This window comes from Amyelois transitella, chromosome 14 (assembly GCF_032362555.1).
Source record: "Amyelois transitella isolate CPQ chromosome 14, ilAmyTran1.1, whole genome shotgun sequence".
NCBI classification, from domain to species: domain Eukaryota; kingdom Metazoa; phylum Arthropoda; class Insecta; order Lepidoptera; family Pyralidae; genus Amyelois; species Amyelois transitella.
In genome coordinates, this window is record NC_083517.1 from 117,230 (window position 1) to 144,339 (window position 27,110).

Sequence of the window (27,110 nt, forward strand, 5' to 3'; positions counted from 1 at the left end):
AATGATAAGGCAAACAGAGAGATTAAAGACTTACACTAAAAATAACTAGGCACCAACAAAATATTATAACACAAAAAAATTGTTTACCTAGTCGCTAAAATCTGGGATTTCTGTGATTGAAAATAAAAGTTAAAGCAGAAACCGCGTAGGTAAATTTATACATGCCTGGTGCATTAAGTACTCACTCTTTTCTAGCTGTAGAACGTCTCATTGTTGTTAATCTTAAGCCTATTACTGAAGTAACATGACCCGAGATATATGATACTCTTGGAACTTTACCCTTTATAAATAGCGGAGCAATTGCACTATTTAGATCATTAGTAAATGTAAAGGCTAAACAATTACAATCTCACGCCTTGTTTCATTGCAAATATGCAAAATATATTATTGAAGCTATTACTGAGCATTGTTTTTGCGTTGGAGGTTCGGGGTTTTCGCTGTGACCGGAGACCTTACGGGACCACTTCCCTGTCTTCCGCCCCGGACGGCAGATTCAGGCTGACGGTGCTGGGAACTGATAATACTTACATACCGAACCAGCTATATAAAGGTAAGCTACTTCGCGTTACGTTCGCGTAGGTATTCTAGATACGACTAAATTTACAAATTTGAAGCTTACCAATTTGTTAAACCCAATTGTATAAAATGTTTGTCGTATGGTATTTTACTTCGTCTATCTTCACAAGACTCGAAAGTCAAGTTTACTTGGATAGCTTGAGATATAGTGATACGTTGCTAGTCCAAAGCCTACAATTTATTTAAGTTACCAGACCACCATCAATGGAAGTTGGTGTTTGCAGTTACCTCAATATGGAAATTCCGTGTAAGCGTAAGAAATCTTAAGGTATGAAAGTTCTCGTAATAAAGGTAATCCAACGTTAGAATCCTAGTGTGCGGAATTGTAGGACATTTTCCGTGCAGGTTTGATTCAGGAATTTTGAAAAGGCAGAAAAGACTTTCTCTCTTTATAAAGGGAAGATAAGACGTATTTACCCATCGGAGGTTCTTTATTAATTCCGCTGGCCACGAGATAGCAGAGTGCATTCTTTGTTGCAGTACAGATAACAGAAAGAGACGGGCAGTCCCATTTCATCGGCTTCATGATCTCGGCAGAGGGCGACACCAGGCCGGACCCCAGGAACCCTCGGAGGACGGTCTCGCAGTTCCCTGGAGAACTCTCCCCGGCTGATCCCATGACCGCCAAGTTCAGCGACCGCTGCTTGGGATCTGTGGAGCAGGCGTCGAGTTTGAGTAAAACTGCTGTTGAGGTGTTTTATTTTTTAACGATTGTTTTGATGACTTATTTTTTAAAAAGCGTCATCAAAATCCCTCCTTCCTTCGCCCTTGGGAGTAACTCGCGTCTGAACTTCATGATTGTAATGTTCAGTGTAAAAAATGAGTTGCTAACTTAACATACACATGCCATAATTATGCCTTTCCATGCATCAGGTTAGGTTAGATTTGAGCTTTTACAAGACCAGAATGTCGAGACCTCTCTTCATATGAACCTGGGGGGTCAAGTCTCACTCCACGCGATTGTACTAGGCCTTCTTAGAATAATCTCAAAAATAATCTTGCATAATCGAGGTGATAATTGATGTCCACTTTACAATATAAAGGTTGACTGGCGATCCCCTCCCCCCGGCAACGGCTGCGTGACCCTGCGCGCCATGGTGGCGGAGAACGAAGACACGTGGTACTCAGACGGGGCGCCGCTCACCCAGAGACTGTGCGAGGACCTGCGGCAGCCTGATGATGCGGCGCCCCAGATAAACGGGAACTGTGAGGCATGTGGAGAAGCTAAGTATGAGGTATTTATTTCAACATACGTGTGTTTTGCGCCTTCTGCGGCTATGGTTATCAGTTTATCACTGAAACTTATGGCCAAAAGAGTCATTGGAACACGGCCGAGGTAAGAACCCCACCCGTACTGAAATAATGGTCGTTCTCACCGTAGGTGGAATTCACGGGGATGTGGTCTCGGAACACCCACCCGCAGCAGTACCCGGAGAATGACTGGGTGCCGCGCTACAGCGACCTGGTGGGGGCCTCCCACGGCGCTGGTTTCGTGCTGTGGGCCCCCGGGGAGCTGGTCAGCGAGGGGTTCCGAGACCTGGTGGAGTTTGCTAATGCCAGTAAGCTTGAAGGCGAGATTATAGCAAAGGTAACTATCATAGTTAGGTAGGTACCTTGGATTTAAAAGGATTTTTCGTAAAAATTGTACGTGGAGGTTTTAGTATCATTCGTTGCTTTTGTCATAATTGGTATGATATGCGGATGTAACATTTAATTTTGGACCTTCCCAGTTTATTCATACTTTCCTATTTTCAAAATATATGAAACGATTTGTTTTTGTAACGAATTATTTTTAAAAGAATTTTGCTTTGTATATATATAAAAGTCGGTACAAAGAGGTCATTCAAATTTCGTCAACTTGATGGAAAGATTATACTTAGTTAAATTTCTCTAACACTCCCTTCAGATTGGCAATGACGTGCGCACTCTCATAAAGGCTAAAGGATTATCCTACCCGAAGACGAACAACCCCACGCACGCCATCTTCCGCGCCGACAGGACCCACCACCTGGTGACGGTGGCCGCGGCGTTGGCGCCGTCCCCGGACTGGTTCCTAGGAGTCACCAGGTTCGAACTTTGCCAGGAAGACAATACATGGTTACCTGATAGAGAATTGTATCTGTTTCCGTGGGATGCGGGGACTGACAACGGAGTGTCTTATGAGGTAAGTACATAGAATGAAAGGAACATCCTTTGTAATTACGATGTTTATGTTTGTAAGAAAACTATGATTTGAAAAGTCAATAAAAAGATTTGGTTTCTGATTATTGTACTGTACAGATATCATACTTAGGTCCCCGGTTCATTACATTTATATGTATACATTCACTCACATTTAAACTAAAATATTGGGTATTAACCAGCATTTGATAAGCATAGTTGTCTTGTCGTGACCCACTGTTAAGCAAAAGCTTTTCCTTCTGTTCCGGTTCCTCTGGGTGTGACTATTACCAATATTGTACCACTACGCATGAGCATTTCCTTTCAGTCTCCAAAAACCCTGACATTCCCGCAAGGCGCAGTTTCCCGAGTGGACCTGAACTCCCACGACAGGAATTCTCCTTTCTTCGAGCTGGACATTCGAGACCTCCATCCGTTCGGGAAGCTGAACCTCCGCCTCATCAGGACTTACCACGACCAGTGCGAGGAAACAACGGGTGAGATTTCTCTCTTAAAGAAATGAAAGGTAAAGCGTTTGTTGCTCTCTCATAATGCTCTGGCGAAAATACAACAAAGTAGGTAAGTAGGTAAATATAATGATATTTTTTCTTCATCAGCATTATCATATGTGGGACCTTTTGCAAATATGTACTCCAATCTCAAACTCCAACCTCAGGTTCGGTGTAGAAACAATTAGAACGTTTCAGATTATTGTAGTGTAGCAACAATTTATTTATCGATGTAAAAATGTCCAATATCAACAGTGGCGCCCTCTGCCGAGACATCTACCGAAGAAAGCAAGGAAGAAGAAGCCGGCGGGCCGGAGGAACCCTCCAGGTATAGCGGCCGCGACGAGGGGTGAGGCACCTCTTGATTTATCACCATTATCACACATTGATAACATCTTTCTTATTCTTCCTCCTGGCGTTAATCCAGGTTACATACTCCTTTCTAGAGGGGAGCCTGGGGTGCGACTTTTGCCCATGCTGCTGGTTGGGTAAGTCAGGCTTGTACACGAAGCCTCTCCCGTCTGACTCTGCAAGTTTGTGCATTGCGTTAGCAAGCAACCAGTTTTGCGTAACTAATAGATGGTTGTGGCAGCATGCTTGTTTTAAAGTATTGATTGGCGCAAGGGAAAATATAGTGAGGAAACATTCTCATTCTGGTTAATAGGTGTGGAGGTCAGACGGGAGTAGATTCTTGTAAAAGTTGACTTACTCAAGTGATCCAAGATCGTGATCGTTTCAGTAGAACCCCGGGTCTCCCCTAGGGAGAGGAAAGTATATCATTTACTAGTATTAAAGCTGAAGTATTTATAGCGATAGGAATGAAAAGGGGATGGTTTAGTCGTGTGAAGAGGATTCCTCCTCTATTACATTCATGTAAGCAGGTTAAATGAGCCAATATTTACAAGAAGTGAGAATAGAAATCTTGAAAGAAGGTATAGTCCAGACGAACATATCATTAATCGTGGACGTCCTGGCGTAAAGTCATGCCAGGAGTTTGCATAAAGAGGATTCGAAAGAAGTATTTATGAAACTTGATCCATTTAGTCTCTGCATACACCTCTGGGAAAGGTGCTTTATTTTATATATTATCTGTTTTATGAATTATTGCATCGATAGAACACTTAATAGTTTTCTATTGATGATATATGAATACAGTGAGGAGCCAATAGCAGAGAAGCCTAACCCTTTTGACGAGTGTCCGATGAGTGAGTGGCAGCATTGGAGCCCCTGCGAGGGACAGTGCCGCGCCGGCGTGGTGCGCGGCTACATGTGGCGGGAGCGGTTCCACCTGGTGGACGGGCTGCCCCTAGAGAAGTACGACACTGGCTCGGTGAGTGTCACCCATCTTTATTTATTTATTTAAACTTCATTGCACAAGATACAAATGTATAGCACAATGGGCGGACTTAATGCTAGAAGCATTATCTACCAGTCAGCCATTGGGTCTTACAGAGAACTTCATGTGGGGTTAAACTAAATAAATATATTTATACCTACACAAAATATAAAATAAAATAATTATAATATACATACATAAAAACTACAATAGATAAATAATATACATAAATAAATAGGTGCAGCGATTACCGAAATGAGTGAAAAGGCGATATTAAATACCCTCGCGACTCAAGAAAAACCCGTATACCCGCGATTTGAAACTAGAACGACTTGGGGATGTCCTGATGGACTCGGGAAGTGAATTCCAGAGCCTCACAGCCATAACGGCGAAAGAATTGACTTTACTAGAGGATGTAGCCATTAGAGGAGAGTGATTTGGCGTGTGGGTGAATGGAGGTCGTAAAATGCTAAGGGAATATGCAAATTTATCTAGCGTAGCTTAGCTTTTACCATAATCAAGTATGGGTTGGGTTCCCCTGTAAAGGTTGCGTGGGTCAGATGAGAGTTTCATCCAAGCGAGGATCTTGGTCATAGGGGCACCTCGGGCTTCTCTATAGTGAGGTGAGGACGCAACCAGGACAAAGGTGGGTGTAGTAATTAGTTCCTCCCTGTCATGCCTGCGTGTTCCGAGTTGGATTCCTCGCAATGTGCCCACAACCATATACTATAATGACATGTTGCGGTTATAATTTCTGCAGAACTGGCGCACTGCGAAGAAGGAAGTCCCTCAAAAGTGTAAAGATGAGAAGAACGACTTCGAGCAGAAGCCGTGCGAGGAGCGCTGCAACCAGGAGCGTAAGGATGACCAGCCTCTCACAGGTGACGCTCGGTCTTTATTGCGACTATAGCATGCAAATTGCACAGCGTGCTAAAGAGGTGTCTGCTGGAAACTGATAAAATATAAATAAATAAATATATACAGGACAAATTACACAGATTGAGTTAGTCTCGAAGTAAGTTCGAGACTTGTGTTACGAGATACTAACTCAAAGATAATATATTTTATAATAAGTACTTATTAAATAGATAAACATCCAAGACCCAGGCCAATCAGAGAAAGTTCTTTTCTCATCATCCCCTAGCCGGGATTCGAACCCGGGACCTTCGGTGTCACAGACAAGCGTACTACCGCTGCGCCACAGAGGCCGTTAACTGATAAGATATAAACAAGAAATAAACCTTCATACCTACCAGCTGAGCCCGCGGGATTGCTCCCGTGAAAATTATGTCATACCGAATTGTCTTCTCATCATGGACAAATTGTAATAATTGCTTGTTATATTGTTGTTCATTGTCTTAATCTATCGTCGACTGTTTACAGTTGGTCGCCGCGTGATGACGCACATTGCCCCCGGGAAGACTTGGTCCAAGAAGAGGGATGTGGAACAAACTGTGTCCAATTAATTCTATTTAAAAAAGTGGCAGTCACTGTCGCTTGCAGGGAAAGTTGACCCCCCTGACCTCGAGAACGGGTCATCTTTATCTGCAGGCGAGTGTACAAATTGTGAACATCGCGGGGATAGCGTTGGCTTCATTGTGACCACGACCGCTCAGCCAAGAGCGAAACGACAAAGAAGAGTGTACTGTACACATTTAAAGTGATATCAGCTAGTGGAAGAAGTACATGTTTACAAGTTATTTTTCGTACCTTACAGCACCAATAAATGAATAATTTCAATCTGTTGTTTTTTTCCCCATGCCTACATTAATATATCGCGTGTTTATCTCTAACGGGGTAGACAGAACCAATAGTCTCGATAAAACTTAAGGGCCACGTTATTTAAGGCCAAAATTTCTAATAAATAAGGGTTATTCCACTAGTATCTACTTACCAGTGTCCCTTTTAAAAGTGGTGGAATTATTTTTTATCTATCATTCCGCCATTATTTGGAATTAGGCGAACTTTTCATCCTTACAGGCAGGTGAGAGAAAGCTGATAGGAAACATACATGTGTATAATCACGTCTATATCCCTTGCGGGGTAGACAGCGCTACGATAAACGCTGAAAGATAGGCCACGTTCTGTGTTATGGCTCAATGATGGAATCGAGATTCAAATAGATAAAAAAATTTATAGGCGCCTTTTAGGTACAACATCCGTGGGAAAATGGAGTGATTCTATTCTAAAGTTGCGAAAACCACACGGCACGGTAGGAATACTTTATCTATAAAATTAAACGGTCTAGCTAAAACAGTCGGCTAAATGACATAATCGTGTGGAATATTGTTGTAACAACGAATGAAGTATACAAATTAAACGAATTGTCCAAATGAGATGCAATTTGACCCGTGACTCGTGACTCCGGGTAATTGGTGAAGTCAGTTAGCAGCGGCTGGCACGCCGGGAACTACTTGTGGATTTTTTGTAGAGGAATTTATAAAAAAAATGAACAAGGGACGTTTTTTATGTAAGTACCTACAAAAAAATCTAATAGTCTTAAAAAAGTCTTTTTCTTTTAGGCCGCTTGCAGCGGAACTGCTTCGCATTGAGATTCAGATAGTGTCAGGTTGCTGGACCATCGCCTAAAAGAAGAATCCCAAGATTTTTCGTAATATTATCCTAGAACCATGATTCATACACACTTCAGCTTGTGTAACTCTGGATTATGCACTATAAGAGAGCACTGTCTGAAATTCCTATGGGAACTGAAAAAAAACAGTGCCTTCACATTTTACTTAGTATCGTATACTGCTTGTTGGGAGAGTTCATTGAGATGTAGTTGTTTACTAAAGCAAATTTATGGATTTTTGTTTATTATTTTTTTAGTTATTGTACTAGCAATACGGTGAAATTATCAAATATCCAGTTAGGTAAGGGGGTTAGGTTCAAAATGAAAAAAATCCCATTCCTAACCTTACCCACGGCCGGGTTACGATTTCAGGTTAGGCTAGTTTATGGCCACAATGCAATTATTATAACTGCTAAAGTATATTTTATCCGAGTGTTTTACCGAAATATCATTCTTACCCAGTATTAACATCGACATTTACACGATATATTATTGTTATATAGGTATACCTCCCGTGACCATCTTGTTGGTGGCGCTGGTGGGCTGCCTCGGAGACGAGGAGGCGTGCGGGCCCAACCGCTGGAGGACCCCGGCGCTGCCGCCCGACAACCGGTTCCTGGTCACCGTCAACACTTTAGGAGACAAGTACATCCCAAACCAGCGTTATGATGGTATGGATTATTTAATACATACATACATACATATGGTCACGTCTATATCCCTTGCGGGGTAGACAGAGCCAACAGTCTTGAAAAGACTGAATGGCCACGTTCAGCTATTCGGCTTAACGATAGAATTGAGATTCAACTAGTGACAGGTTGCTAGCCCATCGCCTAAAAAAGAATCCCAAGTTTGTAAGCCTATCCCTTAGTCGCCTTTTACGACATCCATGGGAAAGATATGGAGTGGTCCTATTCTTTTTTGTATTGGTGCCGGGAGCCACACGGCACACTAATTATCAAAGTTAAGGATTATTTAATCTTTCATATAAAATCTTCGTGTGACATCCAATGTTTTTGACGTGGAAAATGTCCTTTGTAAGGTTAACTTATTATTATAAGAGGAGAGAATCCAACGTTAAAAAAAGTGACTTCTCCAATTTAGGATCTAGTTATGAATAGTTGCAATCTCAACCAAATTCTCTCTAAAGAGGGAACGGGCGACCCAGGAAGATTATGCTGAATTAAAAATGGACCAGACAAAGTCATTCTCAATTTTCAGTGTCGTTATACTCGAGGGACAAGGAAGATTCCTTCATAGCATTCACCATATCAGTGATCGAGGACACGGAGGAGAACCCCAGGAACTCCCGCAGGCCGCGCCCCCTGAACCCTGGGCGCCTGTTCCCCTCGGAGGACGACAACATCATGTTCCACAAGTACTGCAACAATACGCTCATTGAAGCTGATATACGACCGAAGAACGCTGTGAAGGTAAATGATGCAATAGATTTCGAAAGAAGACGACATTTATTAAAAACTAGCAGTGGCCGCGACTTCGTCCGCGTGGAATAGTTATTTTGGACATCATTGAAGTCCTCAAGGTTCCTGAGATTAGCGGGGTCAAACAAACAAACTCTGCAGCTTTATAATATTAGTATATACATATGTGAAAGTAATACGTACGCTTTAATGAAAATACTAATTTTGCGAATGGGGTATCGGAATTAAGAAATTTATACTTAATGTAGTATAGGTTTTTGTATCAGTTCGCTTCAGGTAATTTAGATTTTGTGATCTCTAGTCTCTAGATCACAAGAAATATAAACCTCTTCTCAACTATCGAAGAAAACCTATGACTATGGACCATAACATACAGGACTACATCATACAGCATAAACTAAGATATTTGCAGGCGTTATGGATAGCCCCACCGAAAGGCAACAAATGCGTGACGATCTACGCCGTGGTGGCGGTGAAACCTGACGTGTGGTACAGCTACGAGGGCCCGCTGTCCAGGAAGATCTGCGAGAACCAGCGCAAGGCCGAGGACATGCAGCCGCTGGAGAACAACAACTGCCAGGCTTGTGAGGAGGCCAGGTATCAGGTGACTTAGACAACACCCAAAAACCATGTCGATCGAGTTCCAAACTCTTCACTACTGAAAATACTGGTATCCCACTGTTCGAGGACATAGTTGTCCTCATCGTCAACTGCTTTTATTTTAATCATTCTGGCTTTTGTTCCGGGAGCGTCTTTTTGTTTGTTCCAGGATCACATCAGTTAATGTACTTTTTACTCGTGGTCCCCATTAACTTAAGGCCAAAATACCGACAACAGCCTTACTAGACCTAAAATCTGAACAAATTATCCTCTAGATTCTAATTTCAGATATTATTTGAGGGCATGTGGTCCCTCAACACCCACCCACGAATGTTCCCCGTGACGGAGTCCCTAGCGCGCTTCAGCGACGTGGTGGGCGCCTCCCACAACCAGAACTTCAACCTGTTCAAATACAACGCGGAGGCTACTCCAGGCCTCAAGATGTTGGCGGAGCAAGGGAACACCACCACCTTAGAGATGGAGATTCAGGAAGATGTGAGTTTCCGGCACATAAATTGACCCAAGCCCAGTATAAGTTAACATTATGTTAATAGACATGAGGTAGCATGGCTGGGACCAAAACCAACCGCTGTAATATTTGATGGGCTCATATTCCAGGTGTGTAGGCTTGTCTCCTCATAAAAGAAGAAAAGGGGCATTTGTTTATGCACAAAGTACACAAGACTACTGAGATGATAAATAAATAGACAATATGTACTTAAAAGCTGACTTTACCTCTCGGGTAAGCAGAGACTATATCCATATTAATCGGTTTACATTACTCTTGATCTGACCTTCAACATAGGTAGGTAGTAATGCAAAATTTTACGTTAACATTGTTCAAATCAGAAATTCATTTAACTTCATTTAATTCCAGCTTGGGGAAAACGTGCGCACCCTGATCAAAGCCACCGGGCCACGCAGCACGGACTCCTCCACCATATCCAGTTTCCGAGTGAGTCCTGAGAAGCACATGGTCTCCATCGCGACCGCGCTGCTGCCGTCCCCCGACTGGTTCCTGGGGGTGTCGAACCTGGAGCTGTGTGACGTCAGCACCAACCAGTGGGCGAAGACCGTTAACCTGAATTTGTATCCCTTAGACGCAGGAACTGATAGCGGATTGACTTTCGAAGTGAGTCAAATTTAGGTTACGTGGAATTTCTGAACATCTTATATTAGTGCACACATGCTACATGCATGAAATATCAAAATGGTGGCTATCAAATCCAGAGATAAAAATCGGGATAGTACCTATACGTTTCTATGAGTCTTCAATGCTTTGAGTTCATTCTTACGTAAACAAATATTTTTTTTCAAATATTATTAAGGTACTGGTTTGTTTCCAGGGTGTCATTGGCAGTCACTTATTGTCCTTTCCTATAAGTATACAGCCGCAAGCAGTTGACTTATTTTATTATCTTTCTCTTTCAGTCTTCCAACGAAGAGACTCTGCCGCACCACCCGATCTCATCAGCCAACATCGGCAACGTGCCCACGGACCAGATTAAACCTTTCGCCCGGCTTCGGTTCACCCTCATCCGAACTTACAGCAAGCCTGAATGTTTGGACCTCACCACTACCACTGAGAGCGAAAAACAAGATGCTGATGGTATGAACCTCTATATATGATCACTGTATTTTTCAATCTTTTATTCTGTCGATGAATTTAACAATGAAGCTAACATACTGTTTGAAAACAGTTTTAGAGTCAATATTTATTAAAGAGTATCTAAGTACTTAATTATAGATAATTCATGTTATTTATTAACAAGTTATACGTCATGAGCGTTAAGAAGGCAAGTATAAACGATAGATATCAAAAAAGGATCAGTAAATCAACATTAAGGTGCTAAGTTGCCAGCATAAATAGAATAACCATCTTTAAGCAGTCAGTTAATGGGTCGTAGCGGATCGTCAGCTATAAAGTTACTTTTACAATAAAAATCTTCAATATCAACAGATTCGAACGATGTTGTGCCCAGTTCGGGCCGCCAGGAGGTGCCTAAATGGAGAACGACGACGCCCGAAAGGTGACTCTCTCTTCCCTCCCATTTTTTTTTATTGGGATTTTAAATATTTTTATATGAAGAGTTGTGAAAAGATATACCTAGGGAACTGAATTGCAGTCACAATTATTCTGCTGGCGTTATTATTTATCCTTCCTTTACTTCTGTAGAGTTTAATATATATTAGGTTGCATTTTAATTTAAAAAATTCCGGTCAAGCAAAACACTATCTCATTTTCTACTGATTACAAAATTTTTTTAGCACGGAAACGGAAGCTGACGAGTCGAGTGAGACAACGAAGGCGGTGCCAGCAATATGCGCGGTGAAGCCCTGGGGCGAGTGGCAGCCCTGCGAGGGCCGCTGTGTGGGCGGCGTCAGGCGGGGCATGCAGTTCAGATACAGGGAGTTTAAGGTCTTTACACTAATTTTTCTTCTAGTCATTCGGAAATATCCAAAGGTGATCTGGTAGGACCGTCTGGTAAGGTCGTCCGAGTTGGAAGCCCGTGGTGCCCTAAGTTACGTACGTTGACAGTCAAGCAGCCAGTGTGCTCTTTTATAAAAGAGGATAATCTTAAATAAATACCTTTTTTATAAATTAACGATTAGATCGTGAGTTCTTCTTCATGAAGAACATGTCAATGATGTAGAGATGGCTTCTACACCGGCAAATTTTCTTGCGGGTTTACGATTTTCATCATCCTCCTGAGACGTCGGCGCGACGTCACATGGTGTCAGTCCCGGTTATATCTAGAACTTCTCCATCTCTTTCCCGTGGTTGTCGTTAAAAGTCATCTTGAAAGACAACCACAGTAAACAAATGGACGGATACAACATTCATCTAATGCAAGCTTCTCTCTCTTTCTAGAAGAAAAAATGTTTCTCTTTCCGTGTAGGTTCTTAAATTTAGAGTGACATTTAATTTCAATTTCAAATTCTTTATTGCATATCATAAAGTACATCAGTTAAATTACAATTCTGCTTATAAATAGGTACAATATGAACCCTGTGGGGCATCGCAATTATAAAATAATATGGAACGGCGGGCAGGTTTATGTTTAATGTTACTCGAAGGAAAGACTCATTAATTTGAGATTCTCCTTTTAGGTCATATCTATCAACTCGTTACTATTTGAATTTCAATTTCACCATTAAGCCATACAGCTGAACGTGGTCTCAGTCTTTTCAAGACAAAGACGTGTTTATATGTTAAGTATGTAATTTTTCTGTTATATTTAGAATCGAAGAGCAGAAGCGGAGTGTATCGAGCAGGTGCCCACGACTGCCTACCAGCAGTGCGAGGAGGACTGCTCGCAAACTACCACCGGTAGGATCATCTGCAACTTTAGCAGAAGGAATTCTCTCACTCTTCATGGCGTACCTAATTTTAATTGTCCCGATTGTATCCGTACCCTAGATACAGTACGCTTAAAAAATACAAATGTTGAATAGAAAAATTTGTTAGAGCACAGAAACAGCCAATAACTGATTAGTTATAAAGTTTACATTAATCTATTTAACCTTTACATAATCGCATCCTCCGCAGCCTCCGATACAGATTTGCATCACTTACTGCATCTTCTATTTTGTCGAAAACAAACAAACATTCTTATATTGTATATGTTTGCATGTTTCAGAACTGCCCGAGGAGTAGCTGGACAGAGAATTACTATTGTATTAGCCAGAGAATCCGACGCACACCTATAAACTCGTCGAGTTAATCCTTTTAGAGTTTTTTTTTAAGAAAAATCGTCAGAACGTATCTCTGAACTTATACAGTGGGTTTGTTCCACAAAAACCGACGTGTCTCGGAGATTGGATAAGGAACTGGACCAGTAACACCTGTGCCTGCGGGCACTTTTGTTATAAACGAGCCAAACCCGGCACAAGCATAATAATCTTTTTATCACCTATAGCGTTTGTTAAAACTTGTTACTTAATAAACTATTTATACTTTTTTCTTTCTTATTCCCTTTAAATTTAGGAATGCACTTGTATTTTCCATAATAATAATTAAGTTTCCTTCGTCTTATGTATTTCCCGTTTTTTTTTGAGGATATAAAGAGGTTACTTTTTATCATTATATTTTTTAACGAAGCTCTAAAAATATTTGATGTAACTGTTCTACGCTGATGAAATCACGGGTTTATAGCTAGTGTCTTTATAAGCTGTTTTACTTATAATAAAATCAAAAGGTGTCACGATAAAACAACATTTATTGATAACACTTCAATGTACATATAACAATTTATAAAAGTCTCCAAGGCACAGTTTTGTACTCACAGAACGGCTCCTAAAGTCTCATACTCAACATGACAGGTTCCTTCAACTTCTTCTAAATATATTCCTTAAGGCAATTACTTTTATATACATGAAATAAAGGTGAAAGACCAGTCCCCGTCGCATGGCACGCGCGACGCTTTTTTTATAGCGCGAACCACTATCGCTGTCCCGTTTGAAGTCATAATAAAAAGCGAACAGTCTGAACAGTGATATGCAGTACTGAGATTATAAGTACATAATTAAGTACCTAAGTATGTAAAACATACAGATTTTCATAATCAAATAAGTACATACATCTTTTTGTAAAAAATTATAAATGTATACAAAACTCTTTTTCTGAGGTTGTCATTTCGTCTTCTTATGAGGCTACAAGCTTTTTTACATACATATTAACTGAATAATTTCAATAGTTACACTATTGAAATTATTCAGTCAATATGTAAAAAATAGCCCTGACGCATTAGAATAACGTACACAATAATTAAAATATACCTACATAGGTAAGGGAGTTCTTTTTGAAACATTGAAATTTACATACATTTTCTCAGGATTTAGCAAATTTAATTATACTAGAATATGTCCTATTATACTAGAACTAGGTATAAAAATAATAAGTACTTGGTTTTAGACCCGAGTATCGACATTGGTTGTGATGTCTTCGTTATTCATGTCCGTAGATTTGTTACCTGTAACATAAAATTGTGAATGTTATTTTGTGAGTCGTAATAAAAATGTAATAATAACTCTCCCCCGTAGCGTATTTATTTTAAATTCTATGCTCAGCTGTTACCTTCAAATGTGATTATTTACGTGCTGTAAAAGATTTAAATATTTAGTTACGCAAAAAAGAAGAGGTTTGACGCATTATTTGGATTTAATCTCAAACGTTAATCAGAGAAGACTCTATTTAAATGGAAACAAATCAGGCGTCATTTGTACAGAATGAGGAGTTAAAAATTAGAAGGGAGCCCTGACCCTTCAACCAACTTCTAAATGGAGTTTGTAGGAGATCTGTTTGAAATTTTTCTTTATAAACTTCTTTGTTTATGTAAAATAAAAACTCTAAATGAGATTAGTAACTCCAGTATCTTTGTTAACATATCTGGGGGAATAGCCGATGATTACGATGGATTGGCGATGCGATACTAAGCATTATAGTGATATGGTTTTCATTAGTTTTGTCAGTACATACCTAGAGAAGAGTGTAGAGCATGGTCCGCCTCATGTGCCGTGCGGTTTTGGAGCGAAGCGTCCAGCGGGAAGGTACCGTACGAGTTTGGTTTTCTTGTGACTGAAGAAGCTAGGGTTACCGTTACACCCACCGTTAGTTACAAAAATAAGTTAGTAAATAAATACTCTTTTCAAGGAAAATAAAAATATTTAACACGTTAAAAGCGGGCTGTTACCAATAAAGGTTAAGAAGGGAACAATTTTTGTAAGAGAACTACCAATGTCATGCAGCCAAAAGGAAAATTAATAAGGGTTTCAAATAAGCGTAAGCGGAGTTGCGAGCGAAAGTTAGTATAATGTTACCGTCATCATCCTTGCTGAGCAACCTGGGCCCCGCGACGGCGATGAGGAGAGCGCCCAGCGGCGCCGATATGATGACGCTGAGCACGCTCATGGCCAGGATAGTTTTCCCGTAATATAGCTCGTCTTCTCTTGGAAGACCTGAGGTCTGACCACTCGCCATCAGGTCCAGCGCCGCAGGGCCGAGCGCTGCCTGGGAATGTGAGGAGTCGGTCAGGGCAGGTCAGGTGGGTGTCTGAAGACAGGGGGTTGTGCTGGTTTCTCTCGAAGTGAGAGTATTCAACATTTAACATAATTATTGTACTGTACTGTAGATCTTCCGCCAGGCTGGTGTGGTGCCCGTGGAACCGCGCGACAGTGTTGTGTCGGGGATTGTGTCAATGCTCCTACCGTGAAATCATTGCTTGCGCGATTTAGACACTTCTCTGTTATTGGCTGAAAGCGTCGCGTGGTTGGCTATTGTGACTTGTAGCGTAGAGATGTCGCCACAATGACGTAGTGGAAAAGTAAAAAACTTGTACTTCTGCTTTAGGTGTCCATTCCGAGGAGTCCTTCAAATCTTCTTGCTTGTATTGAAGACCATTTTCTAAGTTACGAACATTACTTTGTTTTAACTAATCGATGTTCTCACGGTGGGTTAAAACATCGTGAAATGACGATGACACGGTGAGTTAAAACGTCTAGGCAACTGGACAAGTAACCTTGATCCAATACGGTCCTCTGCAGAAGTTACAAGGAAAGTCAGACCGAAGTCGCTTGAACTCGAAAGACTGTAGTCACAGGCTGACCCCGGGCTTCTTCCAGAGACAGGAAGCAAATGTACATACATACATACATATAATCACGTCTATATCCCTTGCGGGGTAGACAGAGCCAACAATCTTGTAAAGACTGATAGGCCACGTTCAGCTGTTTGGCTTTTAGATAGAATTGAGATTCAAATAGTGACAGGTTGCTAGCCCGTCGCCTAAAAAAGAATACCAAGTATGTAAGCCTATCCCTTAGTCGCCTTTTACGACATCCATGGGAAAGAGATGGAGTGGTCCCATTCTTTTTGTATTGGCGCCGGGAACCACACGGAAGCAAATTTAAACGCTAAGAAGATGATGGCTTTTCGTTAGTGATGAACCCTGACCTGCACAGTGGCTTTGGCCAGCCAGGTGATGCCGATGAAGAGTTTCTCCTTGTAGTTGAGGCCGCAGCCGGCGCTGGCCAGCAGGGTGGCCAGCAGCCGGAACACGAGGCACGCCAGCAGGCAGATCGCACCCAGCTTTAGGATCTCAGGGTCTAATGCACTGATCTGTGCACAAAATGATCACTTTATACCCAACTACATAATCTAACTAATACATACATACATAAACTCACGCCTCTTTCCCGGAGGGGTAGGCAGAGACTACCTCTTTCCACTTGCCACGATCCCTGCATACTTCCTTTGCTTCATCTAAACATAACATAAATATTTACTAAATTTCTCCAAAACCGCACGGCACATGAGGCCGACCATGCTCTACACTCTTCATCTAACTACTACATATTAATTCAAATAACAGCCTTAACCCTGGGGCCTCCTACATTTGATTTTGGGGCTGCCAGAGCAGCGAAAGAAGTTCATAGAAATGGATCCATTTTTTATGTAATTAGTTCTTGAAGAAGAACACACCATGTTTCCATTCATTGGTCTGGGGCTCTTTACCATTATGTAGATCATATTTCTGAGTGGATTTATAATATTATCCCAAGTTTATTATCGCTCTCCCTTAGTCGCCTTTTACGACATCCATTGGGAAAAGATGCACACACAATAATCTAATATATTTAAACGAGCAATTCTTGTGTATATATACCTAATCAGGATTACGGAAACGGCTCGGAAAAGTTACAGATTAGGGGCTTTTCGGCTCATGGAATCGTGGAATCGATTTATCAAGGTCCTAGGTTCGAGAAAAGCTCGGTTCCCAAGATATATAAACATTTTAAAAACCGCGTTTTTAGGAAACTATATCAGCGCCATCTCTGGTAGTCTACCGGGTACTTTACATTAAACAACGATACCGACAGTGATCTGGGCGCCGGTGAACGCGAACAGTATGGGCTCGAAGAAGATCCACAGGATCCTGAACACTTCGCTGACGGGGTTCCCGCTCACGGCCCAGCCCTGCCGCTCCCAGCAGCACGCGGCCGCGAAGCCCGCCGACACTATCGCTAGGGGACCTGGAAATGATACAAATAGTGCCGTGTGGTTCCCGACACCAATACAAACAAGAATAGGACCGCTCCATCTCTTTCCCATGGATGTCGTAAAAGGCGACTAAGGAATAGGCTTACAAATTTGGGATTCTTTTTTAGGCGATGGGATAGTAACCTGTCACTGTTTGAATCTCAATTCTATCATTAAGCCAAATAGCTAAACGTGGCCATTCAGTCTTTTCAAGACTGTTGGCTCTGTCTACCCCGCAAGGGATATAGACGTGATCATATATATGTATGTATGTACAAATATAAAACAGTAGTACAGTATAAAGGCGGGCTTATCCCTAAGTGGGATCTCTTCCAGCCAACCTAACAAAATTGACGCAAATGTGAACAATAGGTCATTTAAAATATGGGGCAATATACACGGATTGAGTTCGTAAAAGGCAACTACGGGATAGAATAATAAACTTTGGATTCTTCTTATAGGCGATGGGTTACCAACTTGTCACTATTTGTATCTCAATTCCATGTTAAGCCGAGTTCGAGTCTTTTCAAGACTGGTGGCGGCCCTATCTACCCTACAAGTGATATGGACGTGATTATGTATGTATGTATGTTAGTAATACAGGGTGACATTTAAAACAACTGCATCCTTTTAAACATAGATTATACCCATGCTTCTGAGCCGTTTGAGCCTATTTTTATTTAAATTAAACGTCATCATTTTCACATTTAAAAAACCCTTTAAAACTTCGTCACACGCCATATTAAAGACCAATACTACAAAAAGAAATTTAAACTAAACATGTCAATAAATGTCTGAAAAATAAATTATTTTTCTAGTATCAAGATCAAGTAAAGTAGTCAGAGATGTCGAGATCGCTCAGCTGACTGAATTGTGTCGTTGACCTCTGAATCTTACGCGTCGCTTTTCCGCCGGCCGGGGTGATATGACGTATTTAGGATCGTGGATTTTGATACTTTTATTTTTTTTCGTAGGTACTTTCTGAAATATGAACGGATATTTTTCTTTTAAAGTTTTTAAATATCCTTTAGATGAGTACACTTAACAGTTAAATTTACGCAGTTGAATTAAAAGACACCCTGTATAAGAAGAGTTGTACAAAGCAGAACATCACCTGCTCCACTCCATCCCACCATGCTGGAAATGAACAGCGCAAACAGTCCTCCCAAGAAGAGTGCGAGAAACCTTAAAGGCACCAAGTACTTGTCTCCCCTCTCCGGTATGACCGCCAGCATGGCGCCCCACGCTGATCCCAGAGCCACTCCGACTACTATTGATAATGGACCCTGAAACCAACGTTTTAAGTGTCTTGGTAGGTAAGTATATAGTTTTCATGAAACTGGGATGAAAACTAACGTTTAAATTTGCCCAAAAGAGGACGGCACACGTCGTCGTGAAGAACAACGAATCTTTCTCTCGTTAGGTTTAGGTCATTAGGATGGGAGTCGCTTCGTCTGAAAACCTGACTCACCCAATCCAGAATCCAAGATCAAAGGCATACCCCGGGCTGCTCTCCAGAGAGGTGAGGAAGAAGAGTACGGCAGTATCTGGTCTGCCCTTCCCTTAACATACATACATATGATTACGTCTTTATCCCTTACGGGGTAGACAGAGCCAACAGTCTTGAAAAGACTGATAGGCCACGTTCAGCTGTTTGGCTTAATGATAGAATTGAGATTCAAATAGTGACGGGTTGCTAGCACATCGCCAAAAAGAAGAATCCCAAGTTTATAAGCCTATCCCTTAGTTGTCTTTTACGACATCCATGGGAACGAGATGGAGTGTTCCTTTTCTTTTTTTATTCGTGCCACACGGCACCTTCCCTTAACGTATTAATAAAATAGTATCAACCTCTTTTTCATATGTTACTGGCCAGTTATAAAAAGTTACATGTTTTGTTTTTTATTAAGGAACTTGAGTGAAAAAATTTGAATATCAAAACTAACTACGCAATAGTTCATAAAAGAGATAATTTAGGTCGCTTTTATTTTTCAATATATATACATATATATAATTTAAAGTGTGTGTGTGTTTTTATTTGTTGTGAATCTCTTATATCGTAGTTCGCGAATTGTACACGCACCTTAATAACATTAAAAGTGACGGATCCCGTCGAGAATATAGCGCTCAAGATTATGGAGAATACAGCCACGCTGATGGAGTCGTCAATGGCTGCGGCGGCCAGCAGCAGCGTGGGGATGCCCTTGGCCGCCCCGTAGCCCGCGTCTCGCAGGCCGAAGAGGCAGGGCACCACCACCGCTGGAGACACGGAGGCTATCATTGAGCCCAGGAGGAAACCTGGAGAGATGATTACATGATTACAAGTTCTGTCATGGTTTTGTATTCCCTTGGAAGGAGCTCGGATACCGCTTAAGATAATGATCCAGCAGACATGTCATTATAATAATACCGTGATTATGTCCTTTATTTATTAAGTTAAAAATTAACAACAGATTGACTCAATGTCCCCTTTTACTCAAAATTTGCAGATTTGCATACATACATATGGTCACATCTATATCCCTTGCGGGGTATACAGAGCCAACAGTCTGGAAAAGACCGAATGGCCACGTTCAGCTATTTGGCTTAATGATAGAATTGAGATTTGAATAGTGACAGGTTGCTAGCCTATCGTCTAAAAACGAATCCCAAGTTTGTGAGCCTATCCCTTATTCGCCTTTTACGACATCTATGGGAAAGAAATGGAGTGCTTCTATTCTTTTTTGTATTGGTGCCGGGAACCACACGGCAGATTTGCCCACAAAAAAATTGAATTTGAAAAGAGGATCTTTTGTAGCGAAATGTGTCGTTGTAAGTTTATCTACAACGTATCATCTCTCACCCCACAGCCAGGGCAAGCGGAGCAGGTAGTGCGTGGCGAGGGCGACGGCGGCGCACTCCGCCAGCCACGGCAGCAGCCCCAGCTGCAGCACGGCGGCGCGGCGCCGGCGCAGCACGCCCGCGTCCAGGCCCAGACCGGCTCTCATCAGGATTATCACCAAAGCCACTTTTCTGGAAACAAACTCCTAACGTCGGAAATGATTGGGGAGATGATACGCAACGCGTCTTGGCAGTCTCCCTAGAATAGTAATACCAAATTCAAAGGACGCTAAATAAATTGAGTCAAGGAAGAGAAAGAGTGCTGTTCAAGAAAGCAAACGTGAGAACAGCGCACTACTTGTGAGGTTCAATATGTTTTTTCGCAATTATAAATAACTAGATCTGTCAACTATTTCAAGAATAAACATAAGAGAAGTACATACTATATTGTATCCCCTCGCTGGAAATTGAAACCAAACCCCAAATGCACTTATTACTATAGTAAAAAAATGTAATACTAACAGTATACTAGATGTAAGAGAATCATACGTTTGCATTACATCTAGAACAAGACCCTTACCTCAAATCCTGATTGAGCTTCTTGTACTCGTCAGTGAAGTGCAGCAGGCCCAGGTTCCGGCAGACGACGCCGGTGAGCAGCATGCCCACGAGCGCGGGCAGCGTGGTCAGCTTCAGCCACAGCCAGCCCGCCAGGTGCGCGGCCACCACCACCATGCTCATGCTGAGGAGCTCCCCGTGCAGCCCTATAGACTCCCCTAACTCCGCGTACAGGATTCCCCAGCTGAGGAGGACTGATGTCAGAATTGGAAATCAGTTTCGTATTTTTATTTACCAATTCATAATTCCTGCGTCATAAGTGCTGCTTATTTCTTTTACAGACATTTGCCGGCAAAGCCAAAGGCGAACTTGTGAAATACTTGAGACATTCTTACTGTTTACTAGGAAATACCTGTTTTTACAAATAAATAATTTGACTGATCGGTTAAGCAGTTTGATTTTTGCTCCCAAGAAGGAAGAAGAGATGATGTAATGCAGAATCCATTACCACCAGTTCATAATGAAATTGTAACCCACTGCATTCCTACGGGAAAGCATGGAAAAATCGATGTCAATCCCTTTTACTAACTCTCTTTATTGTGCGCAAGATTTATATCGTCAAGAGACATTGTCAAAAATAACAGCGCCCACTCATGCGCAGGAGTTTGATCACATGTTTTGTATTGTTGTTAAAATTAAAAAAATTAATAACTTTACTCACAGAACATGAGGATGCATAACTGCTGTGATGCCTGCCTGAACGTGGGGAAGTAGGGGAAGGGGAACACGCGCGCCCACCAGCGCGGCTCCCGCGCGGGCGGCGCGTCGCGCTGGTGGCATCGCAGGCATAACTTTTGTAGCCAACTGGAAAGTTTACATACATACATAAAATCACGCCTCTTTCCCGAAGGGGTAGGCAGAGATTACCTCTTTCCACTTGCCACGATCTCTGCATACTTCCTCCGCTTCATCCACATGCAAGCTCGGTGGTTTTTAAAATTTTACATACATACACATAACCACGTAGACAGAGTCAACAGTCTTGAAAACAATGAGAGGCCACGATCAGCTGTATGGCTTACTGATGGAATTGAGATTCAAAACGTGACAGGTTGCTAGCCTATCGCCTAAAAAGAGGAATACCAAGTTTATAGGCCTATCCCTTAGTCGCCTTTTACGACATGGGAAAGATATGGAGTGTTTTTTCTGAAGTGCCGGAAACCACACGGCACTGAATGTTATATAAATTATTTTTACCATAAAATTTTATAAATGACAAGCTGTTGCCCCCGACCTCGTCCACCGTAAAGAGAATTTTAATAAAAATGCTGACCTACTATACTGTATGTAAAAGTCTGCGTTCTTTCAGCTTAATTTTTCATTTAGTTAATGTTGTAGTAGGTACGCACTTGTTCGGACCTAGATAATGATAAAAATACCATCTAACATAAACCTTTGGTTTTAAAGGTGACTTAAGTTGGTATTGAAATACTTATAGTGACATCTCTCAGGAATTGGTATTTATTTATTTATTTGGAAGACCAACAACCGTTTACAAAAAATAGCGTCACATATGTAAAACAAATGGTCAATTATAGGTCCTCACAGATACAAAACACTAATACAATAAAAAAAAGGAACATCAATCTCTAAACAATCAACAATAACAATCTATGAGTTAACGTCTAGTTACTAAATTTAAAAGAACTTAATTCTATCGACAGTTAAATATACACTTACGATTCTCGGGATCCGTCGGCATTTCCTGTAAAATAAACAAATTGATGGTCTCTCAGCTTTTATCTTCATTCCTGTAAGTCGACCTCTAGTCTACATGCTGAAAAGTTCTTATATAAACCTATGGAAACCCTATCATGGTCTCCACGCGGACGAAGTTGCGGGGGGCCTCTCGTATGTAATAATTTCTTATCAAACACCCTTAATAAACAATAATTACGACATATTTTTTCATTATAAAATTGTCATTTGTGTTACCGATGATTTAATTGACTAAGAATACACATAACAATTAAGTTTGTAAGTACCTGCAAGTTTAATCACGGGTAGAACCATAGTAAATAAATAATATGATAAATGTCACTATCAAAACACAAATGAATATAAACGTTTTCACGGCGAGGAGACTCGGAAGCGACTAGTCTATTGTAGGAGTTACTTAAGTATGTTATTACAACGATTAGATTACTTCTGTACACATATTAGGCACAATATTCACAGGTGTATGTCATTTACAAGTAAATATTGAATGATTTGCTGTAAAATCTAATCTATGGATGTTCAGGGAAGGATACAATTTTAAAGTAGCGAAAAATTGAAATGTAATTAATTCACATCTTTTTATATTCTCTCTCGTCTCTCTTCTGCCGGAACCTGCCACTGGGTTTAACATTATTTTATTTACTTAAACTAAACTATATTCCTTAGATAAATTATAAGTTTGTTTTTTCTCTTCCATTCTGTTTTTATCCCCCGATGTCAAAAGAGGAGTGTTAAAAGTTTGACGTGTCTGTCTGTCCGTGGCGTCATACCTCACAAACGAATGAAGCAATTTCAATTTGGTTTTTTAAACATGTTTGATCAAGTTAGCGTAGCTTGTACAGTACACAGTTGTATTTCTGTCTTTCATGTAAGTTATTGTCAAGTAGCCGTAACTTTTGCTGTTAGCATTCCCACCACCAATTGTAATTTTGTTATGTAGCATAATTCGAATTGACAAAATGTTACATTTATCACGTAAACTATGTATGTACCTATTACTGTGTTTAGTATAAAACATGCTTTAGATAGCTCTCTTAATATTTACTATGTACCTACCACATGAACGGAGAGCACAGAACACACGCGGTGTGTGACATTAATTTTAATGCCTTAATTTGAAGATTATATGTATGTATAAATATTTGTGTGGTTCCCGGCACCTATACGAAAAAGAATGGGACCGCTCCATCTCTTTCCCATGGATGTCGTAAAGGGCGACTAAGGGATGGGCTTATAAAATTGCGATCCTTTTTTTTAGGCGTTGGGCTTGCAACCTGTCACTATTTGGATCTCAATTCCATCATTAAGCAGAGCAGCTGAATGTGGCCATTCAGTCTTTTCGGGACAGTTGGCTCTGTCTACCCCGCAAGGGATATGGACGTGACTATATGTATGTATGTATGTATAAATATGTTTAAGCGACATTGAAAGAAAAATTAAATCATAATTTACCAATGAATGTATAAACTCGAGCACCTACAAACAATAAAATTAGTTAAACACGCAGTAAGATGAAAAATAAATAAACATGAAATAATTATGATTTAGAATTTTCAATATAGGCTTAATGAATATATTTTTGTAGATACGCTACATTTGGGGTCTAACACGCCAACTCGATATTTGTTTGAGCAAATCTTTTAATTCCAGACAAAGTTCTTTTCGGAAATTTACTATAGGTACCTACGGTATGTACGTACTTACTTTCATCATCCAGATCTTCCATTTTACATAAAAAATGGTTTCTCCTGAAATAAAAACAACAATAAAGTTTCTTTTGGTCTCATGTAAACATTTATTTGCTAGAAATTGTCTGTCATCAGCAGGCTATCAGACCGCAACAATACTAAATATTTTCATGGCAATCAAATCAGTGAAAAACCTTTCAGTGAAAGGTATTACGTAATGCAAACAGTTGAGAAGGCTTCACAGGCTACATGTCAATATAGTGATATAAGTATACAAATATATGTATAGGTCAGGTCACTAATTTCTTTTTCTTTCCTTTTTTTTTAATAAATGTATAAAAATAAATATATACCGGACAAATTACACAGATTGAATTAGTCTCGAAGTAAGCTTGAAACTTGCGTAACGAAATATTAACTCTACGATGTTATATTTTACCTATAATTAATACTTATACGAGTATATATTAACATCCAAGAACTAGGACAATCAGAGAAAGTTCGTTTCTCATCATGCCCTGACCGGGACTCGAACCCGGGACCTCCGGTGTCACAGACAAGCGTATTACCGCTGCGCTACGGAGGTCGTCTTCACAATGACTCCTTCTTTTAAGTCTGGGTTCAAAAGTCAAGATTTTCTCAAAGACAATTTATTTTGTAATTTCATTAAGTATATATTTTTTGTAACTAAATCGTTATATTTGTTTTGGTTGTCTTAGCTTTATCATCGAATTTGTAAAAAAAGGTATCGAAAATTGTACTATCCATTTTTTGTTTATTAAATCCAGTAACTACCCAATTTTTAGGTACTTAGTTTTTAACATATCCAGAAATATATTTTCATGAAAACGTATTTCAGTTGTGTTGCAGGATGTGAGAAACAGCTGAAGTCAGACGTGTGTATCACGCACGCCTGCGCCTGCGCACTCATAGATGTAAACTTTATTCATACTGTGCAAGGTCGGGGCAGAGTGTCAACATGATAAATTGTCTAAACCAAACTCACGAGGTCTGCGGTCACAAGAGTAAAGACAATCAGACTTATTCAGTTAACCTAACTGAAGGAGTGATTAGGTATACTTACGCATAAAGTTGAAATAGTTAAAAGAAAAGCGATGTTTTATTAACGCTTAATATGTTCGATCCTTAATTTCGGCTGGTCAGAATTGATTTTATTTTATAATATAGTTTATTGAATTTTTAGAATAATCATTTAATATTGTCCGTTTTTTTAATCTCCGAAAGAACGTGCCAGTTTACGACTTATCTAGTTTACGATCTAATATTTCTAGAACTTAATCAGTGATGGAAGATATTAAGTAATCATTATTATCCATACTAACATTATAAATCTGAAAGTCTGTTTATCTTTTCATCACGTCAAAACAGAGCAATGCCTATTACTTACTTATCTCATTTCCACGAAAAAGAACGCAGTTTGTGCGCCATTTGGCATATCGCTATCGTTAATAGATGGCGTTACTGTATATGTAAGAGGTTTATAATTAGATATATTTGTTTTTATTTATTAGGCGAAAAATTTCGCTAATTCGATTCAAAAAGAATTACTTACAATTTATTATTTCAGGAAATATTACCGTGGTTAAAGCGCATAAAAAGCTTTATAAAATTGGGTCACGGCCACGAAAGCCAAATTAGGTATAATATGGACTGGTATAGTTAGATTATTTACAGAAATAGCATTAATGTCAATAAATAAAAACACTATATATATAAGTGAGGAAATATAATTTATTTACCAAAATAATATTTAGTTAAGGTTATAAGAAGTTTAGGTATATTGTTTTGTATTGATTGCCCTTGACTAAACATTACTACGGCCACAGATAAAATAAATTATAGATAAACAGAGTTAACAATAAGATTGGTATTAATAAAGTTTTAACACTTAAGCAGTTTTTGAGGGTCAAAGATAACTAAATAAAAGGTAATTAAAAAATTTACTTTGTCATTTACAAACTTTTGTAACAAATTTAACTTTTCCCGCGAAATTTCGTTCAAAGTGCGCTAACATAATTTAAATATTAAAAATATTATAATCGAAGCTAGGTTTGTCTTCATCAATTTTAAATCGTTCAAATGATCTATTTAAAATTCTTTTGCATTAATATGTTTTTAAATACCCGGAATTACATAAATTATTATCAAAATGAATAAAATAGATACTTACTCTGATATAATTCGTATTCCCCGCTACGCAAATACTCATTAAGTGATGATAAAAGTAAATGTTACATTCATGATAATTCTAATAAAAACACTTTATGTACATAACACTATAACAAATCAATCACTTCAGGCAAATAATACACGCCTAGTGTTAAACAATTGTTGACATAACCTATACGCTAAAGTTATCAACTACTACTGTCAGTTTGTTCTACTAATTAATTACAAAAAGCATGCTGAAAAGCAAATGTTTGCATAGATGGCGCTACTTATACGGTGCTTTGCTTTTGTCTGCTTTTTGTGAAAACAATATGTTTTGGTGGTGGTTTCCGGGTGGTTCCCATGCGATTTGTACTGTTTCCAATAGCAACCCGAAATATTGATTTTGTGGATTGATAAGGCGGCATGATGTCATCACTTCGCCTTTGCCATGATCTAGGGGTGAAGATATTCGGCACCGTCTAATCATGAACCCTGCTAATCCATATCTATTAATATTATTGAGAGAAAATATTTTATAACTACTTATTTGTTTGTTATAAAATTATTACTAAAACAACTAATAAGGGAATGTCGCACAGAATTAGTGTTTTAAGAGAAGGTATGCAAAAGTTGGTATTTTGATAGTGATTTATTCCACAAGGTCAGAACTTTTTACCTTATTCGACTTTTACAAAATGAATCCCTATTGAATTTCACAACATTATCGCGTAATAAAACACATGAAAATTTATGAGAATAATAATTGTGTCAACATATGGGGCTCAAAAAGATCAATACAAAATCCACTGGAGGTAGTCAGAGTGGGCTAGTCTAAACTGCTGGAAAGCACTCGTCATATT

General features: G+C 39.9%; 3 protein-coding genes across 4 annotated transcripts; 2 read left to right on the top strand and 1 right to left on the bottom strand.

Moving 5' to 3' along the window:
- Window positions 1-372: 372 nt before the first annotated feature.
- On the top strand, window positions 373-6,147 carry LOC106129113 (spondin-2). Its single transcript, XM_013327584.2, has 10 exons — window positions 373-550; window positions 1,057-1,268; window positions 1,620-1,811; window positions 1,958-2,164; window positions 2,483-2,740; window positions 3,065-3,233; window positions 3,501-3,594; window positions 4,401-4,575; window positions 5,342-5,462; window positions 5,965-6,147. Exons 1-10 carry the CDS (start codon window positions 373-375, stop codon window positions 6,045-6,047), a joined length of 1,689 nt encoding a protein of 562 aa, XP_013183038.2. The 3' UTR covers window positions 6,048-6,147.
- A 1,064-nt stretch (window positions 6,148-7,211) lies between these two features.
- Window positions 7,212-12,865, top strand: LOC106129144 (spondin-2). The gene is made up of 11 exons (XM_060947721.1): window positions 7,212-7,236; window positions 7,657-7,824; window positions 8,375-8,586; window positions 9,008-9,199; window positions 9,484-9,690; window positions 10,073-10,327; window positions 10,627-10,804; window positions 11,156-11,225; window positions 11,464-11,614; window positions 12,439-12,526; window positions 12,837-12,865. Exons 1-11 carry the CDS (start codon window positions 7,212-7,214, stop codon window positions 12,851-12,853), a joined length of 1,563 nt encoding a protein of 520 aa, XP_060803704.1. The 3' UTR covers window positions 12,854-12,865.
- Window positions 12,866-13,997: 1,132 nt separating this feature from the next.
- On the bottom strand, window positions 13,998-26,453 carry LOC106129186 (sodium/hydrogen exchanger 9B2). Of its 2 annotated transcripts, XM_060947925.1 has the most exons (13): window positions 26,270-26,453; window positions 24,095-24,138; window positions 23,843-23,866; window positions 22,352-22,376; window positions 21,333-21,475; window positions 20,634-20,865; window positions 20,076-20,245; window positions 19,317-19,531; window positions 18,348-18,519; window positions 17,072-17,226; window positions 16,148-16,312; window positions 15,016-15,205; window positions 13,998-14,168 (listed from the first exon to the last, which is right to left on the bottom strand). In XM_060947925.1, the coding sequence occupies exons 2-13, from the start codon at window positions 24,114-24,116 to the stop codon at window positions 14,107-14,109; spliced, it is 1,575 nt and encodes a 524-aa protein (XP_060803908.1). In that variant the 5' UTR covers window positions 24,117-24,138; window positions 26,270-26,453; the 3' UTR covers window positions 13,998-14,106. The 2 variants fall into 2 exon arrangements, with proteins under 2 accessions (XP_060803908.1, XP_060803907.1); XM_060947924.1 differs by lacking the exons at window positions 13,998-14,168; window positions 15,016-15,205; window positions 23,843-23,866 and having other exon boundaries at window positions 16,115-16,312.
- Window positions 26,454-27,110: the final 657 nt, after the last annotated feature.

What these genes read in the sequence shown, in the direction of transcription:
- LOC106129144 (XM_060947721.1), top strand. Translation starts at nt 7,212, where the DNA reads ATGATTCATACACACTTCAGCTTGT. An exon ending in TCATACACACTTCAGCTTGT is followed by an intron (nt 7,237 to 7,656) that starts GTAACTCTGGAT and finishes ATTGTTATATAG; the next exon opens with GTATACCTCCCGTGACCATC. An exon ending in CGAAAAACAAGATGCTGATG is followed by an intron (nt 10,805 to 11,155) that starts GTATGAACCTCT and finishes CAATATCAACAG; the next exon opens with ATTCGAACGATGTTGTGCCC.
- LOC106129186 (XM_060947925.1), bottom strand. Translation starts at nt 24,116, where the DNA reads ATGGAAGATCTGGATGATGAAA. An exon ending in GGAAGATCTGGATGATGAAA is followed by an intron (nt 23,867 to 24,094) that starts GTAAGTACGTAC and finishes TATTGTTTGTAG; the next exon opens with GTGCTCGAGTTTATACATTC. An exon ending in TGGCCAAAGCCACTGTGCAG is followed by an intron (nt 15,206 to 16,147) that starts GTCAGGGTTCAT and finishes TCACATTCCCAG; the next exon opens with GCAGCGCTCGGCCCTGCGGC.
- LOC106129113 (XM_013327584.2), top strand. Translation starts at nt 373, where the DNA reads ATGCAAAATATATTATTGAAGCTATTACTGAGCATTGTTTTTGCGTTG. An exon ending in AAGGCGAGATTATAGCAAAG is followed by an intron (nt 2,165 to 2,482) that starts GTAACTATCATA and finishes CACTCCCTTCAG; the next exon opens with ATTGGCAATGACGTGCGCAC. An exon ending in GGATGACCAGCCTCTCACAG is followed by an intron (nt 5,463 to 5,964) that starts GTGACGCTCGGT and finishes GACTGTTTACAG; the next exon opens with TTGGTCGCCGCGTGATGACG.